Source organism: Bactrocera latifrons, unplaced genomic scaffold, assembly GCF_001853355.1.
Source record: "Bactrocera latifrons isolate USDA-ARS-PBARC rearing strain unplaced genomic scaffold, ASM185335v1 scaffold_31, whole genome shotgun sequence".
Taxonomy (NCBI): Eukaryota; Metazoa; Arthropoda; class Insecta; order Diptera; family Tephritidae; genus Bactrocera; species Bactrocera latifrons.
Genome location: NW_017536741.1, coordinates 28,683 through 45,398, shown reverse-complemented (window position 1 = coordinate 45,398; position 16,716 = coordinate 28,683). Strand labels below are relative to the sequence as shown.

Genomic DNA, 16,716 nt, shown 5'->3' with positions numbered 1-16,716 from the left:
AAATATATTAAATATGTACCTGCTTTTGTGTATTCATCTGCAGCTACGTCATAATCGGGTCTCCACTTCAATAATCCAACCTTTAAACTAAAACACACAATTAATTTTTATAACTTAAAAACAAAAACTTACCTTTTTTCTGCTTGTCGAACTAATTCTTGACCCTCCTCAATTTTTTTAGAAGTCATAGCAAATTTAATTTTGTTAATACTCCTTATCCAAATCAATAATAATTGGGGCAACGATTTTTGTACAGAGCTGCCAAACACAATATTATTGAAACATCTTTAATATTAGCGTGCTGCCACACAACACAACTTTAAAATTCCTTAAAAATAAATTGAAAATTTTTCAATACCACCGGACGTATTATAACTTTTTGATGAAAATTCTTTAATTAACGAATGTGCATCCATAGGCGTCGAAAAACTGAAATTGCTATATCATTTGAATGCACCGACGCGAACATATTATTAGTTAAAGTACATTTAAATGGTGTTTCTATACCACAGTAGTAGTAGCTATGTACTAAGTTCTATACCACAAACCTATACTCTGAACGGATTGAGATAAGTATTACGCCAAATTTTTACCGTTGCTTTTTCTGTTTAGGCTGTGACAGTCGTGACCAAGAATTACAAAATCGAACCGGAGACGCCTACCTTTCACTATAGACGTTCCTATTTTTTTTTTTATAATTTACTAGTCATTTTCCCGCTTTCCTATTTTGCCTATTATCATTATATAATATAATCGTCATGGCGTCACGATGGACTATCTTGTATATATCATTCTTAGATAAGCTCCACACCTTAAACAGAACCTAAAATACTCCCGTAAGTGTATGCGTAGGTTATCATCACTTTCCATAAGTTTGCAGAAGAAGGAAAAAGCGATATGAAATGGAAACTACTCATATTGAATCGAAATTCAAAAGTATTCAAAAATAAGAAGCTTAATTTGACAACGAATGAATAATTAAACTTTTTCATGACCAAAACAGCAAAATGAAGACTTTACTACTCCTTAAATTTCAACTTAAAGCATAACTATCCCCACCTTTTAAACCAAAGTGGTCGTAACAATCGCCCTGTAAGTCTTGGTTTCGTAAAAGCTACAGATATTCTTCCCCATTCTCATCCAGCATCTTTTTTCCACAAGGTGGTTTCGAAATACACATGTCAGTACACTTAACAAATAAAGGAATTTGTCATTCTTAAGATTTATAATAGATTATGTGGAAAAATGGCAACGAGTGGATCTCATCTGGGTGCAGGGTAGAGGTTGAGCTTCTTGGGTACTTTGAGATCTCTAGCTGATCATTCGTAATGAACCATTGCATGCTTATTTACTGTAAAAATAAATAATCAGATTCGAAGTTTTTAATATACAAAACTTATGTAGTTTTGTTCAGTTTTACTGTTTGCTTTGATGTACATATAAAAAGTTGAAGTACATAGCTTTAGGATGAAATATGTATGTATGTAATTTAACTCTTGCGCAGTTCGTTAATATTGATTTTCCTATTGCTTTTTTATATTCACACGAAGTCAGTTAAGCTGTTAACTTAATGAAGTTTTGAATACAGTTAAATTCAGAGAAAATAACTGTTTTATATATCTACATATGTGAACGCAATTTTTTCTATATATTTATTATAACATAAAATATCAAAGATACTCTATAAACCGAGGTAAATATTTTTCAATACGATTTTTAATGAACCTACTCATCAAGTCAACTCAACCTATTACAGCATGTCTCATAATCCTTGTTTCGAACTAAATGAAATCCGGATTTTGGATAAAATTTTAAGGCAATGTGAATATTATATATCAAATAATGGCATGCAGCAAGCACCACAATCTCGTAGTAAAAAAGTGTGCCTTAAGGCAAATAATTTTAATGAATTACTTTTGAATAATAACTTAAACAAATTTGTGGAAAAAGAGTTATTTTCATTTATGTGTAAGCTCAGGAAAATGGACAAGAAAACCATTTTTGTTTCGGATATCCTAATTAATTCCGGTATATTTACGGAAGGTTATGATTACAATAAGTATTCATTAAATACTAAAAATCCTATAAATGTGAATCGATTTATTTATCACAAAATTGCCCGAACAGATGAAAGTGAAAATATAACATATAAAAAGATTAAAAGAAAATTAAGTGAACAACAATCTGACAAGTTTATATATGAAACCACCAAGTGTATGGTTGCTGAGAATATTAGCAAAAGTAAAAAGCACTTTTCGTCATTAAATAAGAATAATAGCGATGATACGAACAGCGGAAATCAATGGAACGTCTATGACGGAAATTGTATGAAATGTGAAGAGAAAAACATACATGCATCTGTGGCACCAATCGAAAAGGATAAATTACACAAAAACAATAATTTTTATGGAAATGATTTAACGTGCAACAAACGAAAAGATAGAATACATAGTCAAGCAAATGTTTTTGAGAAGACTGTATCATATGACAGCGTTCGATCAAAAATATCATCTCAAAACTTTATAAAGAAAAAAATCCCACAGAGGCTTTCAAAAGAGCATACCGATGACATTCCCGACAAAGAACCTTTACTTGGGCCAAAGCCACTGAAATTGCCAGATTCAGTGGAGGCTGTAAGTAAAATATACATATTTAGCATTTTTAATTTATACAAAACTATAAAACAAGAATAATACGAGACTTTGTATTTTCACAATTATCCGTTGCCCGTTTTTGCAAAATTACTTTTGCAGGTCTTGTCATTAGGTTCAACAATTTTACCGGATAAAAAGATTGACAACACAGAATATCACAAATGGACAATATTACACTATTCACCATTCAAAGCTGTTTGGGATTGGATAATATTGATACTTGTGATATATACAGCAATATTCACACCATATGTGGCTGCATTTTTGCTTGGAGAGCCAGATTATCAACGACGAACAAACAAATATATTAACAGTGATCCACTTGTTATTGTAGATTTAATTGGTAAGTTCTTTTCGAAGTGATTTATTCCATAACAGTAGATAGTACACTGTACTATGGTATACTACATAATACTGTAATGTACAATGTATACATATGTACACACATTAAGCATTTAGATTTTCACATCACTCGTAAGCCTTTTGTCAAACAGATGCAAATAACAGACAACCAACTCTGAAACGAGAGGTAAAAATATAAAAGTAGTTTATAGCATTTAAACATGATTAAATTGGACAATATTTATGAATTAAAGTACATAACCCACATACATACATACCCTTGCTACATTAAATAAATCTTTTTTCTAAATTTCAGTTGATGTTACTTTTGTAATTGACATAATCATAAATTTTCGAACTACATTCATTGATGGACAAGACGAAGTCGTCTCGCATCCCGGACGTATTGCGGTTCACTATTTAAGTGGATGGTTTCTAATTGACTTAGTAGCTGCAATTCCCTTCGATCTACTGCTAGTTGGAAGTGATACAGACGAGGTAATTTAATAATTTGTTCAAAATAACTCATGCAATTGAAAATATATGTATCTAGACAATGCAGTTTTCTTACATACCAAATTTCAGTTTTTAGTAACGATAGAAACTTTTTTGTCTTCGCAAAACTCATAAAACACAAATTTCACGGCGTTGGCCTAGGTAGGCGCACTTCTTTATATAACTATCTTAGAGAAATTAGAATTACGCTTCATCTTTCATTACATACATACATATGTTATGATAGATAYGTACAAATAAAATGTGCTTTTGCCAATTGAAAATTTGTAAATTTCTATTTCAGAAATRTAGTTTAATAACATTTAAAATGCCTTTAATTGATTGAACAGGGTATATTAAATTTGGGACGAAGTTTGTAATACAGAAGGAAACGTCAGAGACCCTATAAAGTATATACATACATATGTACGTACATATTTGATCAAAGTGACGAGCTGAATCGATTTAGCCATGCCCGTTAGTCTGTGTGGTCGTCTGATTATACATATATACGAGAACTAGAAACTTTTACCACACACTTTCATCCCCTTCTGCTCTTCTTTACTAACGTAGACACCGCTTACGCGGTTATAGCCTAATGCGTTTCGTTATAACAAATTACAGTTTCGTATCGTTATTTGCGTCATAGATTTGGCGATTTATTGGTTTTCGATTAATGTCGTTTTATAGGCCTGTCACTAGTCCGATTGCCCCCTTATATAATACCAACTTTTTATGCACGGAGCAAGTGTACCAAGTTTCATGAGTGACAACTTACAAGGAAGGACGAACATACAGTCATCCAGATTTCCACTCGTCTTGATAACCTGATCATCTATGTACATATATATATGTACACATATGTATAACCATATATCTAACTTGATTACCTTTAGGATAGAAGCAACCAACTGTTAGGTGAACCAAACTATTATGTATACTCTTTAGCGACATGTTGCAAGTGCATAAAAATCCTTAAAATATATAACAATTTTTTTTTTGACAACACAATCATTCGCTCATATTAGAACGGAACACCTCAGGGCTACTTTTATTACTTTGAATAAGTTCATTATAGTCCACATTAGGTATCCAATATTTATACATTTAAAAAAAGAGGGATACGCCAAAAATATCATTAAATACTTTGAATGACTATACAACAACAACAATTATAATGTATTTGCATAGCATTTTATAAAAAAGAAAGTATGGGAAATAGCTACTTTTATGGAATTGATCTCAACAACGAAAAATAGACTACTTCTTACACGTTGATATTTGAGAATGCAGTTATCAAAAACCATTTTGTACTTTTGTCACATGTTTTTTAGTAGTGCACACAATATTGAGAGAAAAAGTATGCATGCTTCATATTAAATCCATCTTAACTATGTACATTTATTTTGACCAACGTCATTCAACGGTGACCGGTGGTGCCTAGGCCGTTTCAGAGCCTGATCCCTACCACAATTTTTGAAATTTGTGGGAGCGTTCGCCCCTCGACAGGCAGATCTCATCTAGCATGAGAAATTCTGTTCAAAAGGTTCCAATAAAATATGTTCTTATATAAAATGTAATTTTTTTATGAATTTCATGTAATTAAAAGTTTAATTGATTCCATGTTATTAAAATAAGATTTCAAATAAAATTTAAAATTCATATTCATAAAGAACTCGCATATATATGTATCTCTTTCTTATAAGTATAGTATATACCATAATCATTGAGCTGCGCACATTATGTTTTCCAATTAAAGGGAACTTTAGCGATGGACTAYCAGCATCACAAACAGTAACTCTTTTTACTTATTAAAAAAAACGAAACTACATATATTCGAACTGTATTTATTATTTTAATTATTTCTTCTTCGTTTAATTTTTACGTGAAAAAATTAAAATATCTGACAATCGAGTAGACCAAGGAGCAGTTCTTCGCTTTTTTTGTATATAATATTACATAGTAGGATTGAATAAACTTATAAACTTTAATTATATATACATACATATATATATATAATGGTTATATGATATGCATGTATGCAACATACATATATATAATATATATATACACATGTACAATAACTGAACCGGCAATAATAAATAGCGCACGTATGGTCTCATAACCGTCATATATTTTCAAAGGGAATTGTTCTCATATCCCATATACATATGTATGTATGTACATATGTAGGGGCACAAGTACATTTCCGAAAATACTAAATATACATACATGTTTACATTATAAAAGAGTAATGTCCATACTAAAAAATTATTTAGCTGTACAGCTAGGTCAACACCTGAGCATGGTGTACCACACCACTTTGTAATTTACTGAAATACTTAATTTTAAACATGATAAAGATAAATTAAGCTAATTGTTGGAAAAAAGTTATTTTTGGAATTAAAGAAAAGTACATACATATATTATCTAAATAATTTTGCAAATATTTTCAAATCTTTTGTATGTTTAATTTTTGTAATTTTTTATGTGTCCAATGTTTTACAGCTCGGCTTGGATAATGAAGAGGTATTATTAGTGAATAATTCTTTCTTTAAAGAGCTTTTGAGCGCAACTACTTTTTTATGTTTAAGCAAATTAAAAATGCTGTATTCTTACCCAGTAGCTTCAATTCCACAAATATACACGTCTAAGTATATAATTTAACACATTGTGCGTGCTATTTCAATTGCAAATGGTTCTTATTACTTGTCGCAATATTCTTTATTATCGCCATTAAACAAAAAAATTGCCGAAAACATTCATTGGCACATTTTCTTAGAAAAAAATAAACAAGGTATACGATAACAAAAGAAATCGTTACGTTTTACAAAATTTATTTAAATGCGAAAAAATGTGTCCAATAATAGCAGAAAAGTTCTTGTTAGCGCTGCTACACTGTATGGAGCACCAGGAACACCTATATATGATATGAAACTTTTTTACTTTATTCATGTATGTATGTATGTACATATGTATAAAGAGTGCATTACATACTATTAAAAAATCATACAAGAATAATCCGTTACATTTAGAATATCTATCATCAACTATCATCAACTACATATTTTAAATGACAAGTAGATTTACATTAATTTGATTAACTTTAAGTATTATTTTTTTAAATTTTTTAATAATATGCATTAAACCAAAACTGTCAAATCGATTGGTGATTTCATTGAATTTCTCAAAGGCCCTAAGAATTGAAAATCATATCCATCTCTTAAATTATTGCGAATTCTTTCTACTGATTAATTTATGAAATGTGATACTTTTTAGAACTCTCTTTGCCTGTCGAGGTTGTTTTTTCCAATTCAGTGTCTCGGAATAGAAACCGGTACGTTTATGTGGTTACTGTTAACAATTTAATGACTTCCAACTAAGCTTAAACAGAATATAAACGTGTAGTATGTGGCAATTGACAAATTATAAAGAGTATACGTGAGTGAATCTGACCATACATATTTCTGAGTACATATTTTTTCATCCATTTCAATATCGATTTGAACAAAATAAAACCTGAATGTGGATCTCAATATACATATACATATACCCAATGGTCTTTTGCAAAGCTAAATTTTTATTGAACCCGCTTTATACGAACATTTTATAAATAAAAAGGACTTTCAATTTCAAAAATTAGGCAGTAAATATTGTAATTTGTATGCTTAGCACATCTTGCACATAGGAATTCCATTTTGGTATTAATTAACAATTTTAATATTCTTTTACATCAATGCATGTGATCATAGATATTTTGTAAGATATTAACATTCAAAGCGAAATTGTTGATTGATTGCAAATGAAAAGAAAACAATATACGCACTTATCTACACTTATAAATTTCGTTTACCAATTTCCGGGGTATTCCGAAAATCCCACCTTGCACACTTTGCTTTTAAAATCACTTGCCCTTAATTACAACTTTGCGTTAAATGATATAATATTTACATTTTTTGCAGACAACCACTCTAATAGGATTGCTCAAGACTGCCCGACTACTCCGGCTCGTGAGGGTAGCGAGGAAAATAGACAGATACTCAGAATATGGTGCCGCTGTATTGGTTCTGCTCATGGCAACTTTTGTACTGATCGCCCACTGGCTAGCTTGTATTTGGTATGTATGTATATTTACCTCACATACGATTTAAAGACATCCTTGAGAACACCCATATGTATATTTATTACTAAAAAATAATAATTAATTTAAATAACATACGCATCATTTTGTGTTTTTAGTAAAGATATTTGTACACATGTTCAAAAAAATTTCTTTAATGTTGAATACTCCATATATTTGCATTTGTAGGTATGCTATAGGAAATGCGGAGAGAACTCTGTTAACAAAAAACATTGGCTGGCTGCATTCATTAGGAAATGACATTCAGGAGCCATACTTTGATAATAACACTGGTGGACCGACAATTAAGGTATAACATACATATGTATATTTTATTCCCATACATAAAAATAAATATTTTAGTCAAGGTATATTACTGCGCTGTATTTTACATTTACATCGTTAACCTCTGTTGGATTTGGTAATGTTGCTCCAAATACTGACGCTGAGAAAGTTTTTACAATATGTGTAATGCTTGTGGGCTGTAAGTACAATTAATTAACTTGCGTTATGGATGTGTGTATGTACATATTTTTGTGGAGCATGTTATTCAATGATATGTTAATAAATTCATGATAGGAACAATTTTCAAATAACGAATTTCGTTATATTCACTAAATGTGAAATATTTAGTCTTCACCAGACTTGATCCCTTACTTGCCCGGGTATGTTATTTGTATTTTGTTATAAATTAATCAAGGAAACAGATTTCCTCAATTATTCAAATTCAGTATCAAACGGGATACATTTCCCTTTGATTTAATCCATGAAAACTTTTTCATTTAGGTTTTAAGCACGTAAATGCTAAAGCTTATTAGTATCTAATATATTAATAATTTCGATCCGCATACACTTGGAATAAACCGTTCATAGTACACATAATATTAGCCATAACAAGAGAGAATTAAAATGCAGTTATTTAAGTTATTGATTGTCGTAGTTGGATGAGTGCCGCTTAGTTCCCTTCTCATCAAATCCATTAATATACAACACCACAAAGAGGAGAAGTTAAGTGTGTCAATAATAAGGTGTATTCGACACAAGGAAAAATGAAGATTATTATATGTAATATAGTATGAGAGTTGGGGTAGTATCGACACGTTTTTCTCTATTTCTCCTACTACTAACTTTCCACATAGTACTAAAAAATGGGTTTCATAAAGTATCTCACATACACTCTGTTGTCTACACTGGAGTAAAATCAGCCGGATATTGGAAAATCCTGATATTAGTTATATGGAGGCTAGATCAAGTTTTCGCCCAATTTTATCTATTTTAGACATAATGATACACTGTTATGAGTAAAACACGCTTGGTTATGGCCTTTTATATGTTTTCGACTAATAACGTTTTGTGGTCCGATTGTTCTTGTTCAGTCACCCGGATCATTTATTTATATGTAACCCTATATGCAAGAGTATAAAAATAGCTAGAATAGGATTATTATTAATTTGAATATCTAATCTATATTAAATTTGGTTATTCTCAATATTTACAATACTTGTAATATGACAATACATTTAAATGGGAAAATATTTTAAACATTAGAACAGTGCTTTCTGCACTGGAATATACATATAAGGGTCATAATCGGCACCCGAAAAAGTTTCAATTTCAACAAAACACATTGAAACCTCGTTCTTTGTGTACTTGGGTTATAATAAATATAGCTGTTCTGAAAGTGTTTATGTTCCTCCTTCAGCGCTCCAATATAAAAACCCCTTAAATTTTTTAGCTCTTATGTATGCGAGCATATTTGGAAATGTTTCTGCAATAATACAAAGACTTTACTCGGGTACTGCCAGGTATCATACACAAATGTTGAGGGTGCGTGAATTTATTAGATTTCATCAGGTAATCCAACACTTTGTAAAAAAGGAAAAATATGTTCATGAAGCAAGATTGAATACTTAATTTTAGATTCCAAATCCACTTAGACAGCGTTTAGAGGAGTATTTTCAGCACGCTTGGTCTTACACGAATGGCATCGATATGAATTCAGTTCTAAAGGGGTTTCCAGAATGTCTCCAAGCCGATATTTGTTTGCACTTAAATAGAAAATTGCTAACAACGTGCTCAGCTTTTGCGGGAGCCAGCCCCGGTTGTCTGAGGTAAGAACATACATACATACATATCCATAAAAGTAGTTATGTAGTAAGTATTCGCTTAAATATTATAGATGTACATAATTGTAAATCATTATTTAAGAGAAAGCAGCTCAGTTGTGTTTGCAGAAATAATTGTAAACAATAAACATTTATATTATTTTTGCTAATTATTTTACAGAGCCCTCTCTCTAAAATTTAAAACTACTCATGCACCTCCTGGAGACGTTTTAGTTCACAAAGGAGACGTTTTAACTTCATTATTTTTCATAGCAAGGGGTTCAATAGAGATACAAAGGGATAACAGCACCGTCGTAATTTTAGGTACGGCATCTCAACCAAATGACTTTACACCACGATTTTATTTTGTGATTTAATGAGCAGTTAATTTAAGAATCCGTTATTGCTTTGGAATTGATGCTACAAATTGACGCACATCTTGAGTGTCGCTTTGTATAGTATTTCTGTCAATAAGCCACGGAAATGATAGACATGTATAAGTAGAAATGCATATGTATATACATATGTACTATTATGACTTCAAATTRCGCATTACACTTACACATTACATATACACATACGTATATTTATTTTTAATTTTTAGGCAGTCACACCCTACTTAGTTTAAAATCGGTTATATTTTAGCTCCTAATCTGGATATGGAATTTTAATTTAAAATTCACTTGTTATTTAGGTAAAGACGACATTTTTGGAGAAAATCCCTGCAACTATGCAACCATAGGAAAATCGAATGGCAATGTCCGTGCTCTAACATACTGTGATATCCATAAAATTCACAGAGATGATCTGTTAGATATATTAGATTTATATCCAGAATTTTCAGAAAGTTTTGCCAATAATCTTGTTTTAACATATAATATGCGAGATGTAAGTAATTATTTCGGAATGATTTTATGTTTTAAAAATGCCTTTTTTCTTTAAGGACTTTCAAGCTGGAGTCGAAGTAAAACACAGATATTTAAGAGCAAAATCTTTAGACAGAGAAAGAAGTACCAGTGATATAACATCTATACGAATGTAAGTAACAAATTGCCGAAACGTACAAGAAACGTACGTTACACTGCACCCGATGTTAATTTACAGAATACGATAACCGAGCGAATCTTTCACTTTCAGTTTTGGTATTCATCAAAAAAATAGATCAAAAGGAAATTCCGGTCCAACAAAGGTTCAAAATAAAGAAGCAATAAATGATGGGAAGGATCCTTCAAATTACCAGTTTGATATTCAAAACAAAGGTATTTAAATAAATAAATATTACGATATATGATCTACAAACTACTGCTTATATTTGATACAGATGATATTGAAAACATGCATGCAATATATAAAAATACAAAACATAGACCAGCTTCTCTTAATCGGCATAACTTATCAAAAAGTAATCTTCAAGAAAATAATAAAAACCACAAAATTAAATATATAAATGAAATGAATTTATCCACATTTGAAAAGCAAAAACAAAGAGCCACTTGGCTTCGTCAACACAAATTATTCAGTAGCACTGCGCAAGAAAAGGTCTTGCAAGATGCCTCACTATATTTGGATCAGCAAAGAACTGCTGTCCACACAAGGTAAGTTGTTTTCCGCAACTTTTTCGTAAAAATTAAGTATTTATATATGTATATTTGGATGTATGCTTGTAACTATGGCTACAATGACCTAATGTTTTTAAATAAAATTTTTATGTAATTCAATCTCATAGAGACTCTGTGAAATGCAACGTATTTTCTGAAAAAGCCTTACCTACTCCAAACGCAACCATAGCAACTACGGAGTCATGGGATGAACTTGACAGTGTATGATTGACTGTAATTGTTTCGCAAATTTTAGATAAAAAAAATTTAATAAATAATAYCACCTTGAAGTGAAAAGAAAAGTCGTGCACATGCGAAGTGTTTTGGTTTTTACTGTGTTAGCAATCGCGATTCTAAATGTTTGTTGTTCTTCTAGCGGTTTGAATAGCCGTCCAATCCAAAGTCCAAAAAACAAGCGAAGGTTACTACAGGCTTACGAGGTAACACTGCAGAAGTGTCCGTAAACACTGATGTTCGTTAAATRTCCTACTACTTAATCTCAGGTGATCACTAGGGACTGTTTAGATATGACCAACTGAGCGGCAGATTACCTTATTTTCAACAACGATCTCATTTTCAAGTGCTACCGATGTTTGGTGCCTAAATGTATTTTGAATAAAATTTTACCTCGAAATTCTTTTGTGCTTGTCGCTCTCTCAAATAAGTCGCAGCTGAGATCAGGAGGAAGTGTAGAGATATCAATTTCCTAAGATTCATTAACAAAAACTAGGTTATTATTTTCCGAACCGAGTATATGACAGCGACCGGCTGGGGTAAGAGACTTATGGAGCGGACATCGAAAGCATCGCGGACTTAGGTAGGACTTTAACTATCAAGGGCATTGCAAATGTGCCCAAGAGTAGCGATAGAGGTTATGCTGGAGCTGGTCAAGGATTGTCATTTAAGCAGCATTCCTACGAATTGCTTTAGAGATGTTTTCTGCTGCTGCAACTACAACGAACTTGCCCGCTCTGTGACTTTTTTATATTTTTCAGCTTCAGATCTATTAGTTGGGACAGTGTTGTTGTTACTGTTATGTAATGTTGCCATCGAAGTCATTTAACGTGAGGTCCAGTTCTCAACGGGGTCACGGGACGTATTAATTTTTTCTTATAGCACCTTTGTCTTAAATATCTGTAATTACTAATTGTCTGAAACACACTGTACCTCTTCATATTACAATTTCATGTTCATTTGTTCTGGTTGAAATTTATAGTTATAATGATCCGTTTGCGTGGAATTACCTCGATTTTAACACGATTTTTATCGTCAGTTCAACAAAACAACGCCCAGCAGCAAATACACCAGTTATTAATTGGCAGATTTCCTAAGGAAAATATAAAGTCAAAGTCATATAATCCGCTTTCTAAAACAAAATATTTACTCTTATAGGCAAGCGTCAACGTTGTAGATGTATCTGGAGGTTGTGGTGCTATGTTTGAGGTGTTTGTGGAAGATAAAGAATTTGAAGGTTTATCCACTTTAAAGCAACATAAATTGATAACACAAACATTAAAAGAGCAAATAAAAAATATGCACGGTGTTCGCATACATACATCAATACCAAAAGCCAAATGATGCAACTTTATTAATCAAATCTCAATGCCATGGTTGAAGCAAACAAGTTGTTATGTAGTTTTAATCTGCTTTCAGTAACATTAGTGAATAAACGAGAATACAACAGGGTGTACGAAATGTAAACGAAAATTTGTATAGAAATGTTAGCGAGTTAAAAATCCAATAATTAAAAATTAATTGTTAAACTTTTATTTCGCATTTACTTTAGTACATCATTAACTGCAAATTGGTGTGGGGTGGAAATCATATTTTTATTTGTATGTGGAAGCAGGTCATTCAGCTCTGTTCCGGAAAAAGTATATTACTTAATCGGAAATGATCTGAATTTTCTTCATCCTAGCGTTGTTAATTGATGATGGGATCAGTGAGTTGTGTGATATTATCAAATCATTGTGTTTAGGATACAAATGGACTCAATTTTGTTTAACAAAGAGTGTTTTGGCGAAGTAATAAAGCTACTTCGCCTTTGTACWTTGTGGATGAAGAACAATTCTTTATTACATGTCTTTCAGATGAGTTTTATGTGATTGTTTAACGCACTTACGTTGCCCTGTTATGTTTTATAACAGTAAATATTCCGCATAGGGAACAATCACAATGCATTTATTGACGCTAATTGTATATATGTGGTGAAACATATTGCATTTTGCATTTGTAATTTTAATCAAGTGAAGTAATTTAGAAGATTTGTAAATAAACTAATTATTACATATACAAGTTCAAGTTAAAACTCAATTTGTAAGTTTAAAATATACCATGTAATGAAGTTGAGTGTATTTAGTTATTTTCGATATTCCTCGTGCTAGCGTTTGGTATACAATAGTCAAGTACCTACTTTGTTTAAAACTGACAAGAAAGATTTAATTAGCTTTCAATAATAGCAGTGCAATAAACTTTATTATCGGTCAAATTGGCTGGCCAGTCTCATTTGAGACTCACGGAATATAAGATTTTAAAATAATGCGAGAATTTAAAGTGGTTGTGTTGGGTTCGGGCGGTGTCGGCAAGTCTGCCCTTACTGTCCAATTCGTTTCCGGGTGCTTTATTGAAAAGTACGATCCCACCATTGAAGACTTCTACCGAAAAGAAATCGAGGTAAGTGCATAAGTTACAGATTTAACATAATGTGTATATAATTATAATTTCTTTAATAAAATACGCGAAGTATTTCATTAAATTACTGATAGTATAAATAAATAAAAAAAGTCGGTTCCTTTTGTTATGAATTTGTATTATATTACTTGATATAAATATTATTCCTATCTAATGGGAAAAAAATGTATTAACAGTAAATGATAATGCTTAAAAGCGACTCTAACATGAATACAAATAATAATTTATAAAAATTTAAATTTATAATTCTTATATGACTATCAAGGTAAATGTATTTTACTCTGAAGCCTGTGTCTCCTCACTAATTTGTTTGAAAAGCGTTTAAATTATAAAATTACCATATATCATGTATAATCAACTAGTTCATCTAAAATTTAATTTTTATTATTTTTGTTTAATTTCTCACAAATAGTTTATAAAAATTCGATATTTGCACAGTTCCTTGAATTTCGCAACATTAATACAATCTACGACTTTTTTTTAATTTTATACCCAGGATGGATAATACCTTGCTTTAAAATTGTTTTACTTATGATATATGTATATTATATTAATATTTTTTTTTATTTCTCATTTGATATTAATTACAAAATTCTACTGTAATTAATAATAGTAGTTATAGTCAAGTGAATACTCTCTAAAATACCTAGTTTTTTTTTTATTTGAAAACTCAGCTTAATTATCTAAATAGTCCTCAAGAGTGTTTTTAACTATCGCGTTTCTTCCAATAGGGATGATACGATGGCCATTTTTAAAATTTAATGATCTGTAATTCTTTTTCATTGTATTTGGTAATTTTAACCATTTTATCATGAAGCTTTATACTTAAGAACAAAGTTTACACATTCTTCTTTAAGCAAGTTTACACATAATTAAATTTCATTATCAAAATAATAATAAATAATTAAGAAAATCGTCTGCGATGAGACTCACTTTCATCTGAGTTTATAAGCAAACTACTTAAATTGATAGTTTGTTGTGGTTTTTGGTCTGGTGGAATCATCGATCCGTACTTGTTTCGAAAAGAAGCTGGTGACAACGTTATTGTCAATTGAGAGCGCCTGGTTATCAATGAAAACCAACTTTTTCTGGCCGCAATTGGAAGAAGTTATTCCTGACAACATCTGGTCCAGGAAGACGGAGAAAAGTTTGTGGATTCAATGATTTCAATAAATTGTGACATTGAATCTCCAGCAAGAAGTTGTAACTTAACCCCATTAGACCACCTCTTTTGGAGCTATTTGAATTCATTGCTCTTTGAATGTACCATTTATCACTCTTATTGGAAAACCCTTTATAATAAAATACGCATACAATTTTATTTTTGAAATCATTTAATAAACTTATAAATTTAAATTTTACAATAATTCAGGTAGACAATTCACCGTGCGTATTGGAAATATTAGATACCGCTGGTACAGAACAGTTTGCATCAATGAGGGATTTATATATAAAAAATGGACATGGATTTATTGTAATGTATTCGTTGACAAACCATCAAACTTTTCAGGTAATTTGGATTATCGAAATAATTTTATGGAAAGTCTTCAAACTAAAAAAAAAAAATTATTTCAGGATATATCAAGCATGAAAAATGTCATAACAAGAGTTAAGGGAAGTCAACCGGCCCCAATTTTACTAGTCGCAAATAAAATTGATTTAGATTGTCAAAGAGAAGTTTCTACTGAGGAAGGTACGGAGTTAAGATATAATTATATACTGATTTATTTATGTACTATAACATATTTATTATTAGGAAACGCTCTCGCTCGACAATGGGACTGTCCGTTTATTGAAGCATCAGCAAAAGATAGAATAAACGTAAATGAAGTGTTTGCAACTATAGTACGTGAAATGAATATGACACAGGAAAAACGCCAGAAAAAAAGTTACTGTTGTTGTACACTTTTATAGAAATATTAAAAAACGTATTAATATAAAATTAGCTCAAAAGTGTACGAGTAATTGTATTATTTTACTTTAATATATTTTGCTCTTAACTTACACTGATTTTCCAAGGCCATGCAAAATATACGTATATGAAGGTTATTTGTATAACATTAACGAAAGACTGGAAATTCTTTAAAATAATATAAACACTTAAATATCAACATTGACTACCAGAGTCATGATTAGAAGAGTTTAAAAAGTGTATGCGAGAAGTAGAAATCTAAATTTGATAAGTGAAAAATAAAATTTGAAAATTAAGGGAAATAATTCAATTATGACTATACTTTCTTAAATAAACCCCAAATATTTGTATATATGTATATAAAGCCCATATATTGGAAAACTAATGAAAGGCAAAAAGATTTTGTCTCGAATATAACAAGATCCCCTCGTTGAATATATTTATAAATCAGTGCACAGTCATCATCACTCACATCTCACGACAACAACAGTAGAGTAAAGGCATCCACCATAACACTTGGATTTTACTTGTAGAGAAAGTCACATCCGTGAAATGGACGAAGTGTAAAAGCTTGGGTGCCTTCGAATGCGCTTACCCCTTGCCGAGATCTGCGAACTTCGACTCAACTTTATAGCTCCTGTCCAACTAGATTTTTCGGTTTAGTAAGACTTATCAACACATAAAAATATGGATGACGCAAATTCCCCCTTGATGTGTGARATGAGTCATCCCTAAATCCCGCAATCGCAAAGTGGATTGAAATTGAATGTACATATGTACTATGTTTTTATATACATAC

The 16,716-nt window shown here is 31.1% G+C and overlaps 4 protein-coding genes and 1 long non-coding RNA gene across 8 annotated transcripts in view; 3 read left to right on the top strand and 2 right to left on the bottom strand.

The window, feature by feature from the left end:
• The window catches only part of LOC108970789 (gamma-soluble NSF attachment protein), a 1,643-nt gene extending 1,385 nt beyond the window's left edge, over positions 1–258 (bottom strand). The window contains exons 1-2 of the mRNA XM_018936365.1: positions 133–258; positions 20–87 (exon numbers count right to left, since the gene is read on the bottom strand). Coding sequence (XP_018791910.1) covers positions 20–87; positions 133–188 — 124 coding nt within the window. The 5' untranslated portion in view covers positions 189–258. The remainder of the gene's footprint in view (positions 1–19; positions 88–132) is intronic.
• Positions 259–1,098: 840 nt separating this feature from the next.
• On the top strand, positions 1,099–11,565 carry LOC108970788 (potassium voltage-gated channel subfamily H member 6). The gene is made up of 15 exons (XM_018936364.1): positions 1,099–1,693; positions 1,757–2,633; positions 2,754–2,997; positions 3,313–3,494; positions 7,454–7,608; positions 7,801–7,921; positions 7,975–8,095; positions 9,347–9,465; positions 9,532–9,722; positions 9,898–10,040; positions 10,411–10,604; positions 10,660–10,754; positions 10,854–10,975; positions 11,038–11,311; positions 11,443–11,565. The coding sequence occupies exons 2-15, from the start codon at positions 1,758–1,760 to the stop codon at positions 11,540–11,542; spliced, it is 2,937 nt and encodes a 978-aa protein (XP_018791909.1). The 5' UTR covers positions 1,099–1,693; position 1,757; the 3' UTR covers positions 11,543–11,565.
• On the bottom strand, positions 2,999–12,962 carry LOC108970792. Of its 3 annotated transcripts, none has more exons than XR_001993503.1 (4): positions 12,871–12,962; positions 12,699–12,794; positions 12,559–12,641; positions 2,999–3,171 (listed from the first exon to the last, which is right to left on the bottom strand). It is a non-coding gene; the product is annotated as an uncharacterized LOC108970792 (long non-coding RNA). The 3 variants fall into 3 exon arrangements; XR_001993505.1 differs by lacking the exon at positions 2,999–3,171 and adding an exon at positions 7,592–7,678; XR_001993504.1 differs by lacking the exon at positions 2,999–3,171 and adding an exon at positions 8,023–8,093.
• Positions 12,442–13,083, top strand: LOC108970791 (bolA-like protein 3). Its single transcript, XM_018936368.1, has 2 exons — positions 12,442–12,646; positions 12,707–13,083. The coding sequence occupies exons 1-2, from the start codon at positions 12,536–12,538 to the stop codon at positions 12,890–12,892; spliced, it is 297 nt and encodes a 98-aa protein (XP_018791913.1). The 5' UTR covers positions 12,442–12,535; the 3' UTR covers positions 12,893–13,083.
• Positions 13,084–13,482: 399 nt separating this feature from the next.
• On the top strand, positions 13,483–16,227 carry LOC108970790 (ras-related protein Rap-2c). Of its 2 annotated transcripts, XM_018936367.1 has the most exons (4): positions 13,493–13,987; positions 15,378–15,515; positions 15,581–15,698; positions 15,762–16,227. In XM_018936367.1, exons 1-4 carry the CDS (start codon positions 13,853–13,855, stop codon positions 15,917–15,919), a joined length of 549 nt encoding a protein of 182 aa, XP_018791912.1. In that variant the 5' UTR covers positions 13,493–13,852; the 3' UTR covers positions 15,920–16,227. The 2 variants fall into 2 exon arrangements, with proteins under 2 accessions (XP_018791911.1, XP_018791912.1); XM_018936366.1 differs by having other exon boundaries at positions 13,483–13,987; positions 15,581–16,227.
• The last annotated feature ends 489 nt before the right edge of the window (positions 16,228–16,716 follow it).